This window comes from Copidosoma floridanum, unplaced genomic scaffold (genome assembly GCF_036245765.1).
Source record: "Copidosoma floridanum isolate Cflo_tuat_1 unplaced genomic scaffold, Cflo_Japanese_pri ptg000008l, whole genome shotgun sequence".
NCBI lineage: Eukaryota > Metazoa > Arthropoda > Insecta > Hymenoptera > Encyrtidae > Copidosoma > Copidosoma floridanum.
In genome coordinates, this window is record NW_028321885.1 from 11,477,232 (window position 1) to 11,499,572 (window position 22,341).

General features: G+C 30.7%; 1 protein-coding gene across 3 annotated transcripts in view; it reads left to right on the forward strand.

The window, feature by feature from the left end:
- Positions 1-22,341, forward strand: part of osa (trithorax group protein osa) — a 528,215-nt gene that overhangs the window by 321,529 nt on the left and 184,345 nt on the right. For all 3 annotated transcript variants that reach the window (XM_089589257.1, XM_089589255.1, XM_089589256.1), the window contains one exon: positions 3,820-4,002. In XM_089589257.1, the coding sequence (XP_089445383.1) occupies positions 3,820-4,002 (183 nt within the window). The remainder of the gene's footprint in view (positions 1-3,819; positions 4,003-22,341) is intronic.

The following is a 22,341-nucleotide window of genomic DNA, read 5'->3' on the forward strand; positions in this document are numbered from 1 at the left end:
GATTTGTACAAAGTGCAGATTTCAAATTTACAAATTGAAATCTCAAAATTTTGATTCCTGTCCCAAGAACGAAAAAGCAAAAATTGAAGCAACTTGCGATGAAAGCTATCATAAAGCTGGTGTCGCCGTCCTTGATCAAAAAAAGTTTGCTCTTTCAAGTAGTAGAGATGAAAGAATTTTGTTACTTACTCTGTCTCCGAAATTCTGGAGCCGTAATGACATGATAAGAGAATTTAACTGTACAGAACGAGAAGCAAGGCAAGCTACAACTTTATTATCTAAAAACGGCATATTAACAGCTCCCAAAAAAACGAGGCAAAGTACTTCGTCTCGAAACGGAAAATTTAGTTAAAAATTTGTATGTACGTGATGATGTAAGTCGACTTATGCCTGGCTTCAAGGATTTTATTTCGGTGAAACAAGAAGATGGTTAAAGGATTTACGTACAAAAAATATTATTACTTCGCGATTTAAATGATTTATTACTACAGTTTTAAAAAGAACACAAAAATATCGAGATCGGATTTACTAAATTTACTTTGCTTCTACCCGTCCACTGCATTCTAGCTGGAAGCAATGAAACGCATACGGTTTGTGTTTGCGTACACCATGAAAATGTTAAATTGATGTTGGAAGGGGCTGACGTATCCGAATTAACAAAACTTAGCAAATTACAATTAAACAACTACAATGATGGCATTGCAGCCCTATTATGCGATAATCCGTCAGATGAATTCTACATGAGAGACTGTCTTGATTGCCCGAATACAGCTCAATTCAAAATCATTTAATTCAAGTATTTAATGACAACGATATTTGTGAAGTATAATTCCTGAACTGGTTTCAAACTGATCGGTGTAATATGGCAATTCACTGTTTTACTCCGTGAAAAGTTAATGAAGTTGAAAACCCATGATCATTTCTCGAAAAAACAATCACAGAATTTTCAAAATCTCATAAGTAGCTTAGAAGATGGCCAATTTATTGTGTGTTGTGATTTTGCAGAGAACTACGCGTTTGTTGTGCAAAACTTGACCCAATCGTTTCATTGTAACAACAATCAGGCAACTGTATTTACGATAGTCATTTATCATAAAGAAGGAAATGAAGTAAAACATAAAAGTATTGTCATTATTTCCGATAATTTAGCACATGATACCATAGCCGTGTATGAGTATTAAAATATTATTGTCAGTTATTTAAAAAAGAACTTTAATCCGAAAAAAATTTTTTACTTCACCAATGGAGCTGGCTAACATTTTAAAAACAAAAGTAATTTCCAAAATCTTTCATACCACGAAACAGATTTCGGTATAGCAGCTGAATGGCATTTTTTTGCCACTGCACATGGCAAAGGTGCTTGTAATGGCATTAGAGCAAACTTAAAACGAGGCTCGAGAATAGCAAGTTTGCAATTGACGTCGGAAAAGCACATTACCTCTGCTGAAGCTTTATACGATTGGGCAAAAAGTCACTGCAAAGAAACTGAAATTTTTTTTAGTGCGAAATCAGATTATGAAGCAACTTCATTATTTTTAAAAAGTAGGTTTGAAAAATGCAAAGCTATCCCAGGGATATTAAATTATCACACAACCATTCCCATTGATAACAAATATTTAATGCTTAAAAATACATCTTTAGCCACGAAACACCAAAATTTTCCTAAAGTGAAGAAAGAAAATCTTAAATCAACGAACATTAAGGAGAAAAAATGTATATTGCTGAAGAAAAAAACTAAGTGACTATTGTGAACATTGTGTGAGAACTATAATTACAGAGTTATCGAACGATGTAAATAATTTATTTTATCTCTCTGTCAGTTTTGGATTGATAAATACATTTTCAATACTTTTGTTTTGTTAAGTTCGATTTTGGTTTATTCTTTTTTAATGGCAACTCATTCAAATAACATAACTATTCATTTAATTATTTATTTTGCTGTGTAGTAAAAGTTGAATCAAAACAGCGCAACCTAACCATGTTTGCTTGGCAACATATATATAGCATACTATCGCGCGAGTCGAGCAGCCGCTGCCGCTGTGTCGTTGCGCCCAACTTTGTCATTTAATATCTCGCTAAAATAAAAAAGTACTCTCTGGAAATTGCCATACCGACGTAAAAAAACCTGCTTTTTCGATTGGCGATGGTTAAAAAAATATTAAAAATGCCGTTTTTGAGATATAACACATTTTGTGTTTTTCCTAAGTTAAATCGTCATTTTTAAAAAAAACTGATTACATCACCGAAAAGCTGAGGAAAAATCACGTCGATCCTATGTTTTCATTATTTTTTCTCAGTTATTTATAATACCGCAATCGCGAGTTGAAAAGTACATGTTTTGGTGCTCGTGGATCGCGCTAGGACAGTTGACGTGAAATGCCTCATATTCTTGTTAAATTAAAAAATTCTGGACTAGTAAATTGTTTTTAAGCAAATATTAAACCTTTTGCAAAATTATTTTGAGCATTATCTAGAGGATTTGGTGAATTAACTAGTCTCAAATGTTTTCCATTGCCATTCTCATGTTAAGGTTGTACTGGCCGATCAGAATTACAAGGCTCATTTACTTGAGTTGGTGTAGGATGACCTTGATGTAGTATTTCATTGTGCTATTTATAATAAGTGTGAGGAAAATGATAAGAGTAAGATAGTTGTATTGAAAAGTTCTCTGGGGTACTAATGCAGATTGTGAAATGTTAAAATGGTGAACATTTTTTGTGTAATTACTTGGGAAACTTGAATTATACCCCGTAGTAACTAGATAATAAAACACGTACATATGTATATTAACATAGTTTGAATTAATAGGTTATGAATAAAATGATGTATTACCGAGTGGACCACAAACTTAAAAAGAATTTTTGAAGCCGGAAAGGCTCGAGAACTTTTTAAAATAGTTTTTAATGTTAATGTTTAGACAAAAAACGAGGAATGTATCCTACATATTTGAAATAATTTTGCAAATATGCTATTATTTTTCCACAAATTTTCCATCTTGATTTCATAGCACAATATTAAAAATACTGATGCCTTCATATAACTCAACACCTCTTTTTTTTGTGCCACGATGTTTTTTTTTCTTATTAAAGCCTGTAAAAATTTTTTTTTTTCTATATCTTACTCTCTTTTAAAGATATGGCATATTTTTAATATTCAAAGGTTATGTGCACCCATGACCATGGAAAATCATTTCTGCATAATTATTATCTTGTACTAAACGTAACATAATTTTTCCCATGATTTTCCCTCTTTATTTTATGAAGGTACATTGATAACATTAAAAATTGAAAATACGTTTTTCCATTACTTAACGCCTCCGTTTTTGTGCATCACTTTTTTTTTTTTTCCTTCTAGAAAACCCGTAAAACTCGTTATTTTTGCTCTATCTTGTTTCCTTTTAAAGATATGGCGTATCTTGTAATATTTGGAGGTTATACCATATGATAAATACCTGTTCAATCAATACTGGCTATCTGCATCGATCTGCCATATATACAAAAATTATGTGTTAATGTACTTTATAAGAATAATAATGTTAACTAGTGTACGCAGTATTAATATTATTTGTTTTATTAATTTTGATATTGAAATTTTCCACTAATTTCTACTAATAAGTGGGTCAATACTTCTACTTAGATTAATGGTTTTATATTTAGTCTCAATTCTTTAATTAGTTTTTAAAATTTAATTCGAAGTAGGTTATATAATTCTAAGAAAAAATAGGTTATCTTTAGTAAACTTTTAATTTAAATATATTACATGCAGTATGCAATACGTTTGTTAAGCTTTTAAAAAAATGTAATAATGCTAATATTAAAGATTTTCTTGTAGGATCCTCCAATTCTCAAGATTCTTTTCCAGCTGGAGGTACAAATAATACTCCTATCGAGTCGTATGTCAGCTATCCAAATAATTATTCAAATAGTTCGAATAGTGCTCCGACTTCGGATTATACATCTCAGCCCCCACGCCCACCTAGCCAGGGGAGTAGTTCTCACTCAGGTAAATCATACAGCATTATTATAAATTTGTTTGTTACTAATTTTTACTTCTATTAAAACAAAATATTTCTTTTGTAAAAAATAAAAAATAAAAAATACAGGTACATTTTCAACTGTACTGTAGTATTGCATGTATATTTTTCGTTTAAAGTTCGAAATACCATTATAGCCTCAATACCATCCAGAATGTAACTGATGATTACATTTCAGATACGTTTCTAGCACTCCTAAAATGTAATCAGAATATGTTTTGAAAAATTGGAGTTTCTAATTTCACAACAATCCCTTGAATTTAAAGATGCATGCATTTACAAAGTTTTTATGTTATGTATCTGCATTTTTAGAAATTTATTAACATTTATATAAACTGTCTAAAAGTAGAAAAAAAATGTAACAACAAACAATTTTTTTTAACTTTGCTTTCCCGAATGATAAGAGAGTATGATAAAAATATGCATCTACTCGTATATGTCTTATGCCTTTAATACTGTAAAGACGTGTGCACACATATAGGTCATTCTATAAAAAATGGCACATTTCATGTCTGAGTCGATTATAACGTCGTTTAGGGAGATATCCATTTGAAAACTTTTTTAAATATTCAAGGGATGTTTACTGCTAAAGGTACACTAAAATTCAGACCATGAAAAAGTATTCATTTAGTTATAGATGCAAAAAGGAGCTGAATGAGCCTTACAGGCTTATGTCTTATTCTTAAGTTCGCAGTTTTAACGATGCCTGGAAGCAAAATACGGAGTTTTTAATTTTCTTTTCCGTCCGTCTTGACCCCCTCATTTTCCTCAGCCCTTTTCGAAATAAGGCTAAATTTTTTTTTATATTTCTCTGTACAATTTTCCAATTAAATTTTAGATAGCCCTCTCACTTCATCCTTGCTGCCTCTTGCCGTCCTCAAATTTCTCGTACCTCCTCGCACCCTCACATTTTTCATGCTCCTCTTACCTCTTCTTAAGGTGGTAAGGTGGTTCCTTAATGAAATGATTATGAACAGAATGGCATGAAATCTTGAGGAATCATTTATTTAGTTACAATACACTATCTCTAAAAATTGCAGAGTAGGCTGACAAATATAAACGCAAGAACATAATAAATAAAAATTAAATTCTAAACATGTGCTCTTATGGCAACTAAGCAATTTTTTACTGAAAGTTGTAGCTTAGTTATTTATTTACTGAATGTAATGAAGTGAAAAACTGACACAGTAAAGCTTATTGAATTCCAAATATATATCTATCTCGAAATATATGTGTTTACGGACTTAATCAAAAAATATTAAAAGAAACACAGGCATACATTTTCTTTTTCTATGTTGAAAGCATAGGCAAGCATTCACTGCTGGTATTTTGAGGTTAAGCGCGAATTTTGGATAGTCATTCCTATGAACTTTAATATCGTATATTATGACCTAAAATTTTGAATCAGTACTTTGAAAGAACCACTTTAAAAAAATTCTAAGTATTTGTTTTACCCCCTCTCTTACCCTTTTAGCCTCTCCTCTTAATTAAAACAAATTATTTTTACTTACCTGTTAAATGAACCTTATCAAATTTTTGTTAGCAACAATACATACAGTATCGCCCTTTTACCTATCCATGTGTCACCCTTACACGTTTTATTTCCATTAAGCAAGTTATCGCTCTGCCTTGCCTACTAAAAAGGAGGCTTAGTTTTCTTTATTTGCATGTAAAATTAACTCCGTATAACTTATGTATATTTTTATTGGTTCCTGGTTCCGCTAATGTAAATACACTCTCAGCCTGCATTGAAAATTATATAAGTATGGGAATTACCTTTGTCTACTTATTTTTTCGGTAGAACCTAACTACAATTCGTGAGTGACATCACCAGTGGTCTTGACTAAGAAACTCAGGGCTGGTCTTATTTGAAATAACAAAAATAGAAACTATAAGTAAAACTTCAAAAAAAAAAAAAAATAAAATTAAGTACAACTAAAACTTTGTCAATTACATTTCATGTTACTGCACTAAATACACTTAATCAGCATTTACATGAATTTATTTTAACATAATTGACCCCCTCGCAGAACATCTGTCCTTAAGTGTTTGAAAGAAATGCTGAAGTCTTTCGAATATGATTAGATTCCCTTTAACATATTTTTTGCCTACTTAACAATCAATTGTATCATTATTTAAAGCTCATTGAGATAAAAATGTAAAACTTTAATAGACAAAATTATGGGTATAGCCAATACTGATAGTGGGAGGTATTTATACATTGTAAATATAGTCGATTTCTTCTATAATATAAAGACAGAAGCATGAAAAGCAATGTAAATTAATATTTGTTTTGCAAGAAAGATTGTGCGAGATCCAAAGGACAATGCTTCCGCTCCTACGATTAATGAGGCAAAGGTTCGATAGAATAATGTGGGGGGCTTGTGGGGGATGGTAGGAGGTCAGGAAGGGGTAAAAAAAATTGTGTGGGGAAGTGAGGGACGTCAGAAGATAGTAGTGGGTCGATACAAAGATTTTGCTATAGTTTTATTGGGTCCAAATAACGGAGAAATTCATCAAATATTCCCTTATTTTGCGGGTAGTCTATGGCGAATTGGTAGGAGGTCAGTGTGTGAGGGGGGGGAGCATTTGTAGATCTTCTGAATTAAACAGCTTTTTTTTATTGTTTCACCTTCAACGTTAGATAAAATGAAAAAAATAATTTGTTCGTAAAAGAAACCATGTAAGATAATGTGTTATCATTAGGGGGTTTATTAATTATTTCAAAAAATATATAAATCATTAGATACCAATAGTTTGTAATGTTGGAAATAACACCTAAGATTTTAAGAAAAAAATCTTACTACAAAAAGATTACTAAAAGAAGTAAATACCCGGTGTATACAAATATAAAAAAGGTTCTATTATACATCCATACAAAGTGAGCGTTTATATTTTGTTTCAGATTATACCATTTTCCTAAAGTCACAAACTTCCTCGGAAAAAAACTTATTTAATTTAAAAAAAAGTATATGGAAATTACAGAACACTTGAAAATAAACACAAAAATTATACTTTTTTCAATTTTATAATTCTTCAATGTCTAGTATGTTAAGAAGTTCTGTCACTATTGTAAAGCTTAAGCTATTGCTTTCAGGTCAAAGTTGATAGTAAAATAAGACTTGAAGAATTTACAGTTATAATATTAGTCAATTTCACTCATGTCTTGTCCAATAGTTTCTACGATTTTATTAACAAAACGTAAGCGAAATTATAGAAAAAATATCTAATTATTAGTATTTAAAATAAACAAATCTTAAAATGTCAAATTTGTAAATAATTTTAAAAAATGTATATACGGAAATCTGTAACAGATGACCATATTTCTGAAAATAAAACTTATTTTACTTGTAAGTTGTAAAATTCAATTACGCTTATTTTTCAATAAAAAAATCCCTAATTGATTTTTATTCTTCTTAATTTTAGTAAATACAAGGAAGTGAATTTTGCTTAAAAGCTTTGATGCCCACATAAAATTTTACTTTTTTACAAAAGTATTAGATCCGGCAAGTTTGACATATTACAACTAACTACGTGAAATTGAAGCTTAAATTAAAAGTAATAAATTGGTGGTGGTAGCATAGTTGAAGTAAAATAAAGACGAAAAAGAAAACAATAAATAAATGTTTTTTTAATTCAGTTATGCATTTTTTCTTTCTATTGAAAAACATAACTACACATATGTATTTAAATTTATCACAACGTAAAATTCCTATTGCTAAGTAAAAAAAACTCAATTTGTTTAATTAAAAATCATTAACATATTCAGATTGCAAAACTGGAAAAAATTTTATAAGATACAATTTTGTTTCGCAAATTTACGAAATTGATTTTACTACATTAAGTATTCACTGTTATAGTGAGGCTTACGTAAAAAAACTCAAGGAATAACTTTAACGTCTCTAACACATTAGTTGGACTACACTACATTTTTTTACACTAAATATTATTTTTACAAAGAATAGTGATTAGTAGGAACATAAAAAAATATTTTAGTATTATTAAGACGATGAAAAGAAATCGATTTTATAAGTTAAAATAAGTATACTACTAAAATAATGCATGGGAAATCAAATGATATGCAGTAGCTTTATTATATTTTTATGACATAATTGGCAGGGCTTTGTTTTTTAATTTACTAGTGCTCTTATACTTTAAACTTTAAGATGTGCAGAAGTTGCAATCGATACCTTTGATATTATCATTCCGGTGGACAACTACCGATCATATAGAATATTTTTTGTTCATTGAGATGGTTCTTATTTAGGTTTGATAAAATTGTGATCTTGATTCTGTAATATTTTTCACATTTTCCTTCTATTTTAAATGAAAATATTGTTTTTAAAATCCTACCCTCATACCCTTTCAAATATTAATAACTAATTACAATACAAAACTATTTTTAAGTTTACAGAAAAACTATCAAACAGTCAATTGTATTAACAGCTTACATTACAGTATCTTTGAGATATATAGTTGATACTCTACTTATAATTCATACCGAGTTTTTTATATTTTTCAAGATTGCATAAATAATTGTCAACATTTTTAAACAAGTACCTTACTAAATTTAGCATAGAATAACTTTGTTGCTGCCCAGTCAAAATAGAATCAATGTGTTACAGGAGTTAAAGTTTTTCTAAAAGTTTTTGTACGTAAAACTCTACAATAGCAGCGAAAACTTGACGTTGTGACGTCGATATCATAACTTTGCAAGTTAAAAGTTGTTTGTTACAAAAGTGTTTTCAATTTTCCTTGAGTAATATTATTTACTAATTAGAGAAGCTGTAGTTAAAAATTTTTTAAAATGGTTTCTTGATTTTGCTTTCTAAATGTGTAAGCGATTTGCAATTTATTTGATAATGTGAAATTACTTTTATTGTAAGTATTAAGACATAAGTAAGGTTGTAGTTTTTTCAAAACATGAGTACTGTCACGTACAATATACTTGACGCATTCAACGCCAGCATCATGCAACCGCAATTGTATATCAACAGATAAGGCTATAATGGGAGGCCCTATGTAGGTAGCGAGGATAATCAGGTTAAGGCCAGACAGATAGTTAAGGCTTGGCATTGGAGTTGCACTTACGCTATAAGCGGAGAATCAGGCTTGCAAAAGATAAAGATATGGGCTACTTCCCTTAAAAATAAAAGATTATAATGAACTTAATTTAACTTTAGTCCGCTTTACATTAATTTAGTAACCAAGAAGTACACGTAGCAGCTGGTGTGGAGAAGTAGTATAAAGATAAAGTAATTTTTTTTTATTCTTGACTCGTGTGGGAAAAATATTCAATTTCGAGAAACGAAAGAATATTGAAAAATAGAACATTTAGCTATAAAAAAAATATCAAGTGCATCGAAATGCAACATTTCAACAAGAAGAAGAATAACAGACGTCAAAGCAATTCCGAGCTTCTATTATCAAATATCAAATGCGGCCTAGTCATCGATAACTAGCACCGAGACACTGATTTAAAATACTATGATTATCACCATTTCCTAGTAGGTACAAAAAAAGTTATGAATTACAAAATATTCATTGATTATTCCCAGAAAGTAAATCTTATGGAAAGGCACTTTTCGCAATCATTGCTATTTTACAATCCCAGGTCAATTAAAAATATAAACAAGTCTTATTAGGTTAATTTTACATAAAAATAAGGGAAATATTAACACTTTTTTTATGAGCATGAAAGGAGGGTAAGTTGCTTAACTGAAATAAAAAGTGTAAGAGTGGCAGATACAGAGGTGAGAGGGGGCCTGATTCAATATATAAGTTTGCCAACCAAATTTCGGTTAGGTTAATTTATCATGCAAGTAAGAGAAATTTGTCTTTATTTGGAGAAAAGGCTAATGGGAGTAAAACGAATAAATGTGATTTTGTTTATTTGAGGGGTGATGATGGTGGCACAAATAATGTGAGAGAGTCAAGAGAAGAAATAAATAAAAATTATTTCTTCTTTTTAAAAGGGGTAAGAGAGGATGCAAAATAAAAGAGAGTGAGAAGAAAAAACAAAGTAATAGAGTTTTATTTTTTTTTTTTGGAAGGGGCAAGCAAAATGTAAGATGGGTAAGAAGAGGTGAAAAAAGTGAGGAGGGCTATCTGAAATTGAATTGGATTAAATTTACAGAGAATTGAAACGAATTTTACTTTATTTTCAGAGGGAGCTATGAGGGGCTAAAGATGACGAGAGGAGGCGAAAGAGTAACGTGTGGGGATTAAAAGGTTGCTCATCTAATATTAAATTGGGTTATTTGCAGGAAAAAAATTTTTTTCCTTATGTAGTAGTTGAGCGAGGGAGGGGGGAGGGTGAGGAGAGCTCAGGTGATAAGAGGAGGTAATGCGGACAGCCCCCGTTGAATAACTATATTATACGTATGTATAGAATATTTTGTTAACTTCATAAAACGAATTTATACATACTTATTTGATCAGAGTATACAACATAAAACAGTAGCAATAATTTTGCAATTTTGACCCTGCAGAGATAGCGCTTCTCCTGTTTGCAGGTAGGAACAATGTAGAAAGAAAAAGAAAATATGAAATTTAGTAGTATATTGTTATATACTTATAAGAGACATCAGGTATTCTTACGTCGTATCTATTATTTTTATGGATGAAAACGTAATTTATTATACATTGCAAGTAGTTTTATTTCGTTTTTTATTAACTTTTTCTCTTTTCTCTTTTTTATTTTTTTTTTGTTTACCAATGACACGTGTATCCATATACATGTAATCATCAGTAGTCATTTATTCTTCTTACCTTATGAAGTAATTCTTTTTTGTGAATCATTGTATCCATGATTTTTTTTGTCAATTGTATTTCGATTCATAGGTGACTTATTGTACAGTTTTACTGCTGTAACTTAACTGTTTTTAGTGCTGACTGTTATAAAAATTTTTGGTGATTGTATAAATTTTCTTTTGGTTGTGCTTTTTGAATTCATGCACTGATTTTTCAGCTCTTGGTAGTATGAACGTAACGGCTTATAAGTAAAGTTTTATTTTGTAGTTAAGGGATTGTCTAATATAAAACTATTTTGATTAATTATGTTTAGTATTATATTTCCTGTTCTTCGTACTATTTCTATTGTATTATTGTAAGCTCCTCTCTATGCTACTATTCCATGAATTGCTACTCTATAAAAAGAGGCCTAATGAATTTTTTTTTTCAATGTATCATGATCCATGTATTCAGAAATTGAAAAAAATGTTAATTTGATATCAAGTTCTTTTTATTATATGTCTAATAAGTTTGTCCCGTCTTAAGGTATTAAAAAAAAAAATCTTAAACTTGGGGATATCCTACTCTCTGTATTGTCTTATCTTTTATAGTTATCTTAATATTTCTTCTGACACTATCACAGTTGTAACCCAAAGTTACAATACCTGCTTTTTCTATACTTTAAGATAGTATGTTAAGTGCCAGCCAATTGTCTGTAAGGTTAAGTCACTGATTAATTTTACTATTGACTTTACTTAAAGTTTTTTCTGTAAAAATAATAGTCGTGCTGTCAGCGTACAACAAAACAGACTACGAGGTACATAGATTAGAAAGTTATTGAAGTTATTAAAGTTATCGCTTTTACGATTTTCTAGGAGGTATTCAATTTAAATTCATTGGACTATAAAATGGAACAATGTAATTAAATTTAAGAACAAGCCTTACAACAATGTGATCTCACTGTAACGAGTTTCTTTTCTTGACCATTTTGTTGAAAACTAATAAAAAAACACACATACATACATACATACATACTTAGTGCTTTTATAGTTGTCTAGTAATTTCTTGCTGACTTTTAAGCTTATAATGTCCCATAGTTGCTTTGCTTTCCATAGTTCCACTCTTGCGTTGTTACAGTTCTAATTAATAATATTTTTTTCATGTTACATTTTTGTATCTTTTATTATTTTATTGACGACTCGACTATTATTTTTACATTATAATTTAAATATCTATTATCTTTATTATTTTTCATACTGTTGTACTAGTGGCCTTCCTGTCTCGGCTTCGCCCGAGACTTACTGAATGAAATACCGCAGTGTGTTTTCATATTATAAAGAATATTTTTAGTTCACACTTTTACATACATTCCTAAGACTTCTAAAAACAAAAAAACTTCTTTTTAAAAACATTTCTGTTCGCAATCCCTGCAGTTTATTTGGTCAAACAATAAGCTGTGAAGTATTAAAAAAAATATAGTTACGCTAAAAAGTACCATGCGTTTTTTACGCCATAAAAAAGTTGTTGGCCTGGAAGGGTCGTTGGTTTGCACTTTTTCACTTTATATTAAATGAGAAGGGCTATTTGTTAGAGCTATAAATACTTAAAACTGACAAAGTATATAATTAAAAAATTGTTTTTTCAGTCTTAAAACTTTGTTACCCCAGAAACAAAGTTCTAAAGCATAATCTCTCTATTTTTTGTTTTAGCAATAAATACAAATACATATTATTCTACCTACCTAACAATATAAAAGATTTTAATGACTACTGTCATGGTTATCATAAAAAACTGACCTCTTACGTAATGACTTCTTTATTTGTCAGTTTTGACGCTGCTGTTTAAATCTCGATAAATGTTCTGCACCAGTTTCTTGACGCCTGAAATTAAATACATTTGAAGCATTTAAAGTTTTCCTTCTGCTTCGCCTTCTTGCAACTATAGGCATGGTTTAAACTTTTATGAGACCTGGAGGCTGTTTTTTCGTCCATTTTGTTAAGTTCTTACATATTTGTTGGCAGGTAGTTTGACGTTTAACGGCCCTAACAAGAACCGTTGAGCTAAACTCTTTCTTGGGTAAAGTTTTCAGCAAACGTGTCTGTCTGAATACCTCGAGGTAATTTTTTTGTCCTACTGTTGTAGCACTATACCGATCGGGATAAAAACTACGACGTCTGAAAGTTAGTGTTGGTTGTAGAGCTCTTTCCCAACGTCTCCTGGTATTACGCTGGAGAGACGTTGGTGTCTACAGCACCTTCTTTTTTTGCAGAGCTCAGTCGTTTTGGTGATCTAAGGTAGGAAGATTGGTTCGTGATATTTTCCCGTTGCAAACTGTCCTGTTTGCTCAAGTTTATTTTTCCTTCATAACTGTTAGGTTCACCTGGCGCAGACCTTGGAAATAATCAGTAATTCTCGCTCAACGCTTAGAGTCGAAAGTATAATCTTGGTTTTTTGGTCACCGGGGTACCCAGCCTTGCTACGAACAACTCTGCTCGTGACGTCTGCCAGTGAACGATTGACTTGGTTTAATTGTGGTCGGCTTTACATAGTCTTTCAGTCGACAAATCGTTTCTGGAAATGGTAGTGAAAATGTATTTGTTGGCAAGGTAGTTTAAACCTAGGTGGCCCTTGAAAGAACCGATGAGGTTGATGGTTAAGTGGGGGACGTAAATACTTATAATGGCCCTGAAAAAGGCTAGTGGTGAAATTTCCAGTTATTCCTTGTTATTATTCTTGATAATTCAGAACCAGCTGCGGGTAGCTTGTGTCTTACCCTGGGAGTCTTTGGGTACGGAGGCCATGCTGGAAGGACGTGTGCCACTGACCAAAAAATATCTTGTTTTTACGTCGTTTCCCAGATAACCAACCTCTCATCGTTAGTTGGGAAAGAATATCTTCTTTGTGGATATGCCATTAAGACGAACCACTGAGAGGGGGCCCATTGTGGTTGCCTAATCCTTTTAAAGGTTGTTTTCCTTGGCTTGCTGTTGTACCAAAATTTGCTCTGGTGGCACCATGTTAGTTAGAAGAACGGTCTTGAAACCCTTGATTGCTAGAGCAGATTGTGCTCTGGTTTGACGTTTCCTGGTATTACGCTAGATACGTTAGCAATCGAGAAGCATGTTTATTGGTGGCATTCATTAATCTTTGTGCTTCTGGATGGAGTTTAATGTAAGTTGCTTTTCCAATAGAGAACAGTGTCGTCGATAGCTGAAATACCCATCTGCACGACTCCTAGCTTTATGCTTCGTTTACTGATGGTGAACGATACTGGTATCTGGCAAATTTCTTGGGCGTATCATAACCAGACTTACTTAATTTATTGCAGGTAGCTTTGATTTTACTTTTACGCCATCTACCAGATCCTACTAAACTTAAGCTCAAAACAAGCACATTTTTGCAAAACTATAAGCTTATTTATTGCTATTAATTTTTTTAAGATAAAAACTGTACTACAACCATCAAGGAAGTGTCAAGAATCAGTATGAAAAATTTTAGCAAGATTGGTTAATTTTTTTTGTTGAATAACTAGCGATTGCAAAGTTTTTTGCGACTTTGCTTTATATGTTAGTAAGATAACATTTCTTTTTTTTTTGCAAGATGTAGTTATTGTTAGAGTTATCCATGTTTTCTTTGGTATTATACTGTTTTTTTATATTTGTGTTCCCCTTACACTATGTGTTATCCATACATTATTGCACGTGTTCAATTAGATTACCCATTGCTTTGTTTGTCTGATTTATAGGAATAACTATATTCAAATGAACGGTCTTAGCTATTGTCTTTAGTTTAGTGAGATTAAAATAAAATGCATGGGTTTTTACTGTTTTATTTTAGGCTTTGTGTACAAATAATATAAAATGTTGTGGTCTTAGAATCTCTAATTTAAAAGTTATTTCTTTTACAGAATCAGCTTTTATACAAATATTATGAATACACAAGCGAGTTTTATTTTTATTTAATGACTTTTTCATACTAGTGAAACTTGGAGCATATGTTTTTTTTAACAAGCTGTTTAAAAGATCTTCAGTCAGTGTATTTCCTTTTTTTAAATTATATTAAAATCTCTAATTTATGAATGATTTTTTGTAAATTTTTTTTCTGCGAATATTTTTATTACGGTTGTAGTCACATTCATATGCTGTAACATAGTCTAACCCACGAATAGCTAATTACTAAAGTACAAAGAAAACGAGATGGGATTACTTGAAAGAGTCGGTTGCTTCCGTGAGAGGTTAAGAGAAGCACTTATATGTGCTTAAGGTGCCGTGATGAAGTCTGCTGTACTAACCTAGCCCAAAAACGTCTGCCTCCTTGATTATGAAAAATGCTGTTGTGTTCAACTTTTCAGTACTCATTGGTGTATAATTAAAAACCTTCGAAAAAATTACAGAACGTCCTTCTAGGTATCGCATTTGTTCTGGTATAAATCAAGTAGTATTTATACTTTTTCTATAGGAGGTAAAAAATATGGAGTTAACAGCATGATCAGTCTGATCTTTCTGCGATAAAATGTGCTACAAATTTTTGAAATTATAGATTCTAATGGTAAAGTATTTAAGTACAAAATCTTATGAAAAACTATACCAAGTTAACATTAAAGTTTTGAGTTAAATGGCTACTAAAAGTGATGTCGTAAAAAGCCATCTTGCCACATAAAAAGTCGCGCTCATGAACGTAACATACGAGCTCGAAAAAAACTTGTTAACATTTGAGCAAATATCTTTATAAATGCAAATGTGAATTTGGTGAAACTTTGTAAGTGTATTAATGAAGTTGTCAGAAATAACAAATCAGTTTTTCTAAACATTTTTATGGCAACGTCAACCGTAAAAGGTATTTTTTTAAAACTTTTTTGACAATTTACATTGAATTCAATGTTAAAGACAACGACAAAAGGACACTTCAAAAATTTAATTCTCAAAATCTGTTAACACGATTTTATTAAAACCTTGTGACTTCGTCTACGCAGTTTTACCTTACAACATATATTTCCCTTTAAACAAATTGTGCCCCCCCCCCTTCCATAATGAACTGTTTTCGTAAATGTTTAGAAATTGTACATATGAAAATTTAATGCTTATTGTAAGCAAGGAGCATTAAGTATCCTTGGCATGGACACTAAAGCGCACAAAGTAAAAAAAGTAGAGAGCAAATACACAGTCAGTCCTTATTTTCCGTACTCTTGCAGAAAGTAGGTGTCTAGGGGACCTACATAGAAGTTAAAAAATAGTGTGTAACAATTCAAAATGTTTTTTTGTGTATTTTATTTTAATAAAAAGTTTTGTGGGTGTATAACAAATGCTACAAGCAGTGATGGACAAGTCAATACAGCAGATTCGATGGTGATTTAAAAAAAAAAATACCGAAGTCAGTTTGACCTTTTGAATTTTTTCTTTTTGTGTGTATATTTATTGTACCAATTTTCTAACAGCTGAAAAGTGGTGCTTTATGGTTTATTGTGCAATTAATTAGAACAAAAACAATTTTTTAGATTATTTTTGGACTATATGACTTTTACTATATATTTAACTGTAGTACTCTAAGAGTGTGTGTAAGTCAGTACACAAATAACACCTGTGAGTACCTAATACACTTGTACACGTGCATGAAACCGTTAACAAATTCTATAATTTCATTACTATTCACTTATGTCCTTTATGGTGTACATACAATTTAATATAACATTATTTATTAGTTAAATTAATTACTAGACTCTAACGGCATACTGTCAATAAGTTGTATTTCTATTAAAGTAAAGAGTGTGCAACGTTTCGGTTGTATACAAATCTTTTCAAGTAAAAAGTGAGCAACTTATATATATATATATACGGGACGTTTTTTGTTAAATGAAATAAAGATCTGCTCAAAAATTTTATAAATCATAAAAAAATATTATACGGGCTAAACCTGTTCGTCGTCTGGCTTTTCCACAAAATTCAAAATAGTGGACCAATATGGTAGCTACGATTGATCAAAATTACTCTCAAGTAGCTGTTTTACTTGATTTAAAGTAATTTTGGATCTCTAAAAATTCAAATTAAAGGTTCATCATATACATTTTTTATAGCTGATTAAACCAGTTTAGACCGTTTTATTACCCTTCACGTAAAAGAATAATAAAATGTGCGCATATCAATAATTGAAAAGTTTTGTACGTCCCTGGTTTTAAATTCTTTTGTTAGTTGCCTTCCAAAGATACAACTTTCCATTAAGTACAAAATTCATATCAGCACCCTTGTGTTTAATTTAAATCAAGTCTTTTTTATCTTGCTGTGTTTACAAGATGCTCCTGATTTTCACTTTAAAACCATCCATTCTAATACACTTACCGTTCTACATACATCCTTAACAAAGTTTTAGTACGAGTATTTTAAGTATTACTTGAGCTTATGAATGAAATTATGTAATTTTTGAAATAATATTATTCACTTACCTTACAAGCATATGCTACTTTTTAAATCTAGAATTAAAAGTTGTTGCAAAGCAAAAACACTATTCTTACAATTTTCGTTCTACTTCTCAGTACGGCTACAGGTGAATATTAATTATCATGAGCCAAAAAAGCTCTTGGAGAAACTTTTCAACCACCAATCTCTTTGTAATCGAATTTTCTATGAAGTAGACACTTTTGCGAATTTACTGTTCATTGTTAATATCATTTTAATAACAAGGAGGTGTAGAAAAAAATTTGTTATACCGAAGAACTTTCGGTTCACGTTAAATAAAAAATGGACATCTAATTTTAATATAACCGTAAGGAAATATATATATATTAAGTTACATAAAAAATAGCTGTTTGTAAAGTTTCAGAATAATTGTTAGTTTTTTGTCAATTAATTTTTAAAGTGAACTTTAAAATGTTATAAAAACCTTCACAGTCGTCTTATCGACATTTCGATTTAGTAAAAACATTGCATTTAATGTTTGTGATCATAACAATTACAAAAAAATTTTTTTGTGGGCTTGATGCTTTGATACCAAAAATTTTATTTTGCAACTTGAGAAATTGCTAATATCTCATTTATATCGCATACTTTTTTCCTAACACACATCATTGCATTTGTCATTAAAAAACACAAATTAAAAAAAAAAGAAGATACTTTAACTCACTCTGAAGTCGAGATACAAGAACTTGGCGTTTTTTGCAATAACTGACTGATAATTGCTTTTTTTATTTCGAAAAAATTTTAAATCATCTTCATGTATTTCTGCGTCACACTGCCAGAGCATTTTATTAATTTCATTAAAAGTGTAGCTAAAGCAAATTAAAAAAATACAAATTATAACAGTTGGAGTGGCTCAGTGCTCTTATCTGAACCCCTCTACTGCAACTAGGTGGCCAACCGGTTGTAGTGCGCATGGGCCAAAACATGGGCTACGGCTGGCGTTTGAATTTCAATAAGTTGTTTGACATAACTATACAATTACAAAGATAGTATTAAACATTGAACATGCTTAATTAACAAATATTCACTAAGTATATCCTCATTGTACGACAGAACAAAAATTGATACACTAAAATTTATGATTTTTATTCTTTTAAAGCAGTTGGCACTCAAAAGTGGAGTTGGTGTTTTTTTTTTTTTTTTTTTTCTACATTTTCTTAAAAAATCTTCCATTTCATAACGCGAAAGTTTTTGAACAGACGATTAGTTGTTGCGAAAAAATCGTACAAAAGGAAAATTTCAATGTATAAGCTAAGATTATTAATGAACACAAATTTTTGAATGAATATATATTTCTAATTACAATCGTTTTTTGTATTTTATTGGCTAACTAAGCATGTTCAATGTTTAATTAAATAGTTGTTACTGTATAATTATGTAAAACTAGCGAACCCCCCCGTCTCCGCTTCGCCTTAGACTCACTGAGTAGAATGCCGTAGTATGTTGATATCTAATATGAAACGTTTTCAGTTAAAAATTTTATATCTATTTCTGACACTTCTTAGAACAAAAATCTTCTTATTAAGAACCTATTTGTTCCGAATCCATATTGTTTATTTGGTCAAGTAAAGCTGTAAAAAGTAAAAAAAATATAATTATGCTAAAAAGTACCGTGCATTCCTTATGTCACAAAATAATTGTTGGCCCTAAAAGGTCGTTGATTTGCAGTTTCTCCCGTATAATCTATGACAAGGGCTATTTTTTAAAGCTGTAAAGATTGAAAACTCACAAAAAATATATAATTAAAAAAATTTTTCTTCTCCTATTTAATAACTTTATTACCACAGCAACACAGTCCTGGAGCTTAAATCTCTACATTTTTTATCGCCAAAAAAATACGAATACATTTTCTACCTATTTAAAAATCGGGAAGATTTAAGAGATTATAAAGAGATTACTATAAAAGGTATAGTGAAAAGCTTATATCTCACTTAAGGAGGTTGGATGTAGTCTTTCAGTGGGGCGGTGAAGCAGGGGCAGGGGCTTAGGAAGTATGCGACATTATCGACAGAGATTTTTTTTTCTTGAGTTGGGATCAGTGTTTGTTATGATTATCAGTATTATTTTTTCGGCTGATGTAGTGAGTAAAGTAAAAAGTGTTATTTTGATCGATGAAAAAATTCCAGGTATACGTAATAAAAAAGGCCAGTTTGTTAAAAAAGGAACGTTAAACAGTATAAATGCTGGACACGCGGATGAAAAAAATAACCGTGGACGCATCGTAAAAAAAAAAATTTTATGTGAATACTGATGGATCTTGAAACAAAACAATGAACAAAAATGAACATTGTTTTACACACAGTGCTGAAAAAAGTCAAACTAATCATGAAAAAAAATCTTCAAACTTTTCTATAGAAGGCAGCAGGATTGTTGATCTGAGTCATGTTAATCAACAAATGTTTTGTCGCTTTTGCAAAACGAGACTGAATTTGAGAAACATCAAGAATGAAGAAATCAAAGCTCTGGGATCTATCTGGCATGTTAGTTGTAATAATTGCTGTAAAAATTGTGTTAAAGCAATTCAAGAAGAAAAAAAGCTGACGGTCTTAAAAAATCATAAGACATTGAGTTTATTGTAATTATTTTTTGAATCTACAAAAACTTGACTCATGATGTATAAGAAAATTATGCTCCTAAACTAAGCATATTTTTTTTTTTCGATGTTTCAAGAAAATCTGTACTTCTTGAAGCTCCAATAAGCAGCATAATTCTTTAAATTGTATCATGATTTATAGTCGATGATTATATACACAAGATATTTTAGTACGATGAAATTCAATTCTAAATTTTTTACTGATTTATACACTTGAGATTTTTTTATTATTTACAATTCATATTTTATTATTAATTTACCTTTTTAACATTACAATGGTGTACTCACAGATTTACTTACAAGTACACATTTTAATAAGTTTTATTTTAATTTTTTTTACAATTACTACACTTACTAGCTTGTTAATCTTAATAGGTAATAGAGAGGCTATGTGATTTGTAAATCTCTTTATTGATTATTTTTATTTACATGCCTCTGAAGATTATTCAAAATTCTTATATCTGTAGCTGAAAATAATAAATTCAAAAAACACCAAGCCAAGTGTACACTGTTTTACCTTCCTTTGGCAGGCCAGCTGATGACAGGAAGTCTTTTATTATAACGAATCCAGAACAAACTGTCAAATTATTAGTATCTTTTGATATGGGCTGGGCACAACGTTCCAACGGATATGCCTATGATAGTCTAAGTAGTTTTTGTGCAATACTAGGGTATCATACTGGAAAAGCATTAGACTACGTGTCATACAATAGAAAATGTGGCATATGTGACTCTAATGTTGAAAATAATACCAACACTCCTCATGATTGCCGTTTAAATTTTTGGGGTACTGCTAAGGCTATGGAATCCTCCGGCGCAATTCAACAAGTAGGTCGGAGTCCAATTTTAAAAGAAGCTAATACTGACATTGGCGTATTTATAGGAGATAATGATGCTGGATGTATGTCAGAATTGAGAAAAGCTGGTTGTTTTAGTATTATAAAGCAATCTGATATAAACCACATGTCAAAAGGGGTGAAAAATGCACTATATGAGCTAAAAAATCTCAAACTCATGATCTAGACAAAGAGCTAAATTCCGAATCAATTAGTTTTCTTTAAAAATGCTTTACTTACGCAGTGAAACAAAACGTGGGAAATGTTGATAACTTAAGGGAAAGTCTAAAGTCAATTCCGCATCACGTTTTTGGTCAACACGATAAATGCGGTACCTAGTGTTCTGCCAATAAAGAAAACGACAATCACGTTCACGCTGTAAAGTTTGGCAATCTTACACTATTTGCTGAACTCAAGAAGCTATTCGATAAATTAGTAGAAAATGCTGAAAAGTTTATAATGGCAAGTTCAAGTCAAGGAAATGAAAGTTCAAACAATACGATGGCTAGCAAAGCCCAAATATAATTTGTTATAGCAAGTCAGAAAGTGCGGACTGAAGGTATATTACCCACTTTTTAATGATAAAATATCTTATTTCTGATCGTTTTATTTAGATACAGAATAAAATGATTGTATATTTACCATTTCAGATTTGCTTATACTATAGCTCAAAAAAATAAGGGTGAACGTTACGTTCAACAAACACTCAATAACATGAATGTTTCTTATAATCCACAACTATCGCGACATTTTGATGTACGCAATACGATTCACTTGAAACGAAAAGCTGTAGCTATCATTAAAGAATTCAAAAAAAGGCGATTACAATAAAACTGTGATAAAGCTCAGTTGCATTATAGAAAAAAAAAAGTCAGAAGGACAAACGTACTCTAGTCATATGTCATTATTTGAGAAATCATCATATTTTAAAAGTTGTATTTCAGAATGTGATGATTATCAAAGTTTTGAAATAGAAAACGTCTCTATAGTTTTCTTTGATATGGAGACTGGTGGTTTTCACTTTAAGCGTCATGTTATATTTTGCAAATATCAGTAAAATGTGGAAAATTTATATTTAATGTGTATATTACACCAACGTTTTTGATTGATCAAAAGGCCAGTCAGGTTTATGGACGAAACAATTTGTTAAAAAATTATATAGAAATGGAAAAGAAGTATTTATATTAAGCATTCAAAATGCCATGAATGAATCATTAAGATTTTTAGAAAAGAAAGTTGTTAACAAATGTATCTTCGTAGCTCATAAGTGTAAGTTTGATGCTGATCGTTAAGTTTATGCAATTGATAAATTATGTATACAGATAGGTTCAGAGCTTGTATCAAAGGATTTCAAGATTCATTACCATTATTCAGAAAATTGTTTCCTGATGCTACCAATCACAAGTTAAAAACTTTAGCGCAAGAATTTTTAACACTTCCAACAGATGATGCACATAATGCACTGTTTGATGTAAATATGCTGGAAAAATTATGCCGTAAATTCGTAGATGTAAATGTTACTATAAATAACAGCAAAACTTTTGAACAAGTACTATCTGAGCTTAACCAAAATGCTTTACGCAAAGAAAAGATTTCAAAATATTAACCAAAGCTTCAACCATTGAAAAGAGTCCCATCAAAAATGATACTCGAAAGATTAGCTGAAAACTGTTTGACAAATAAATATAAAACACAAGG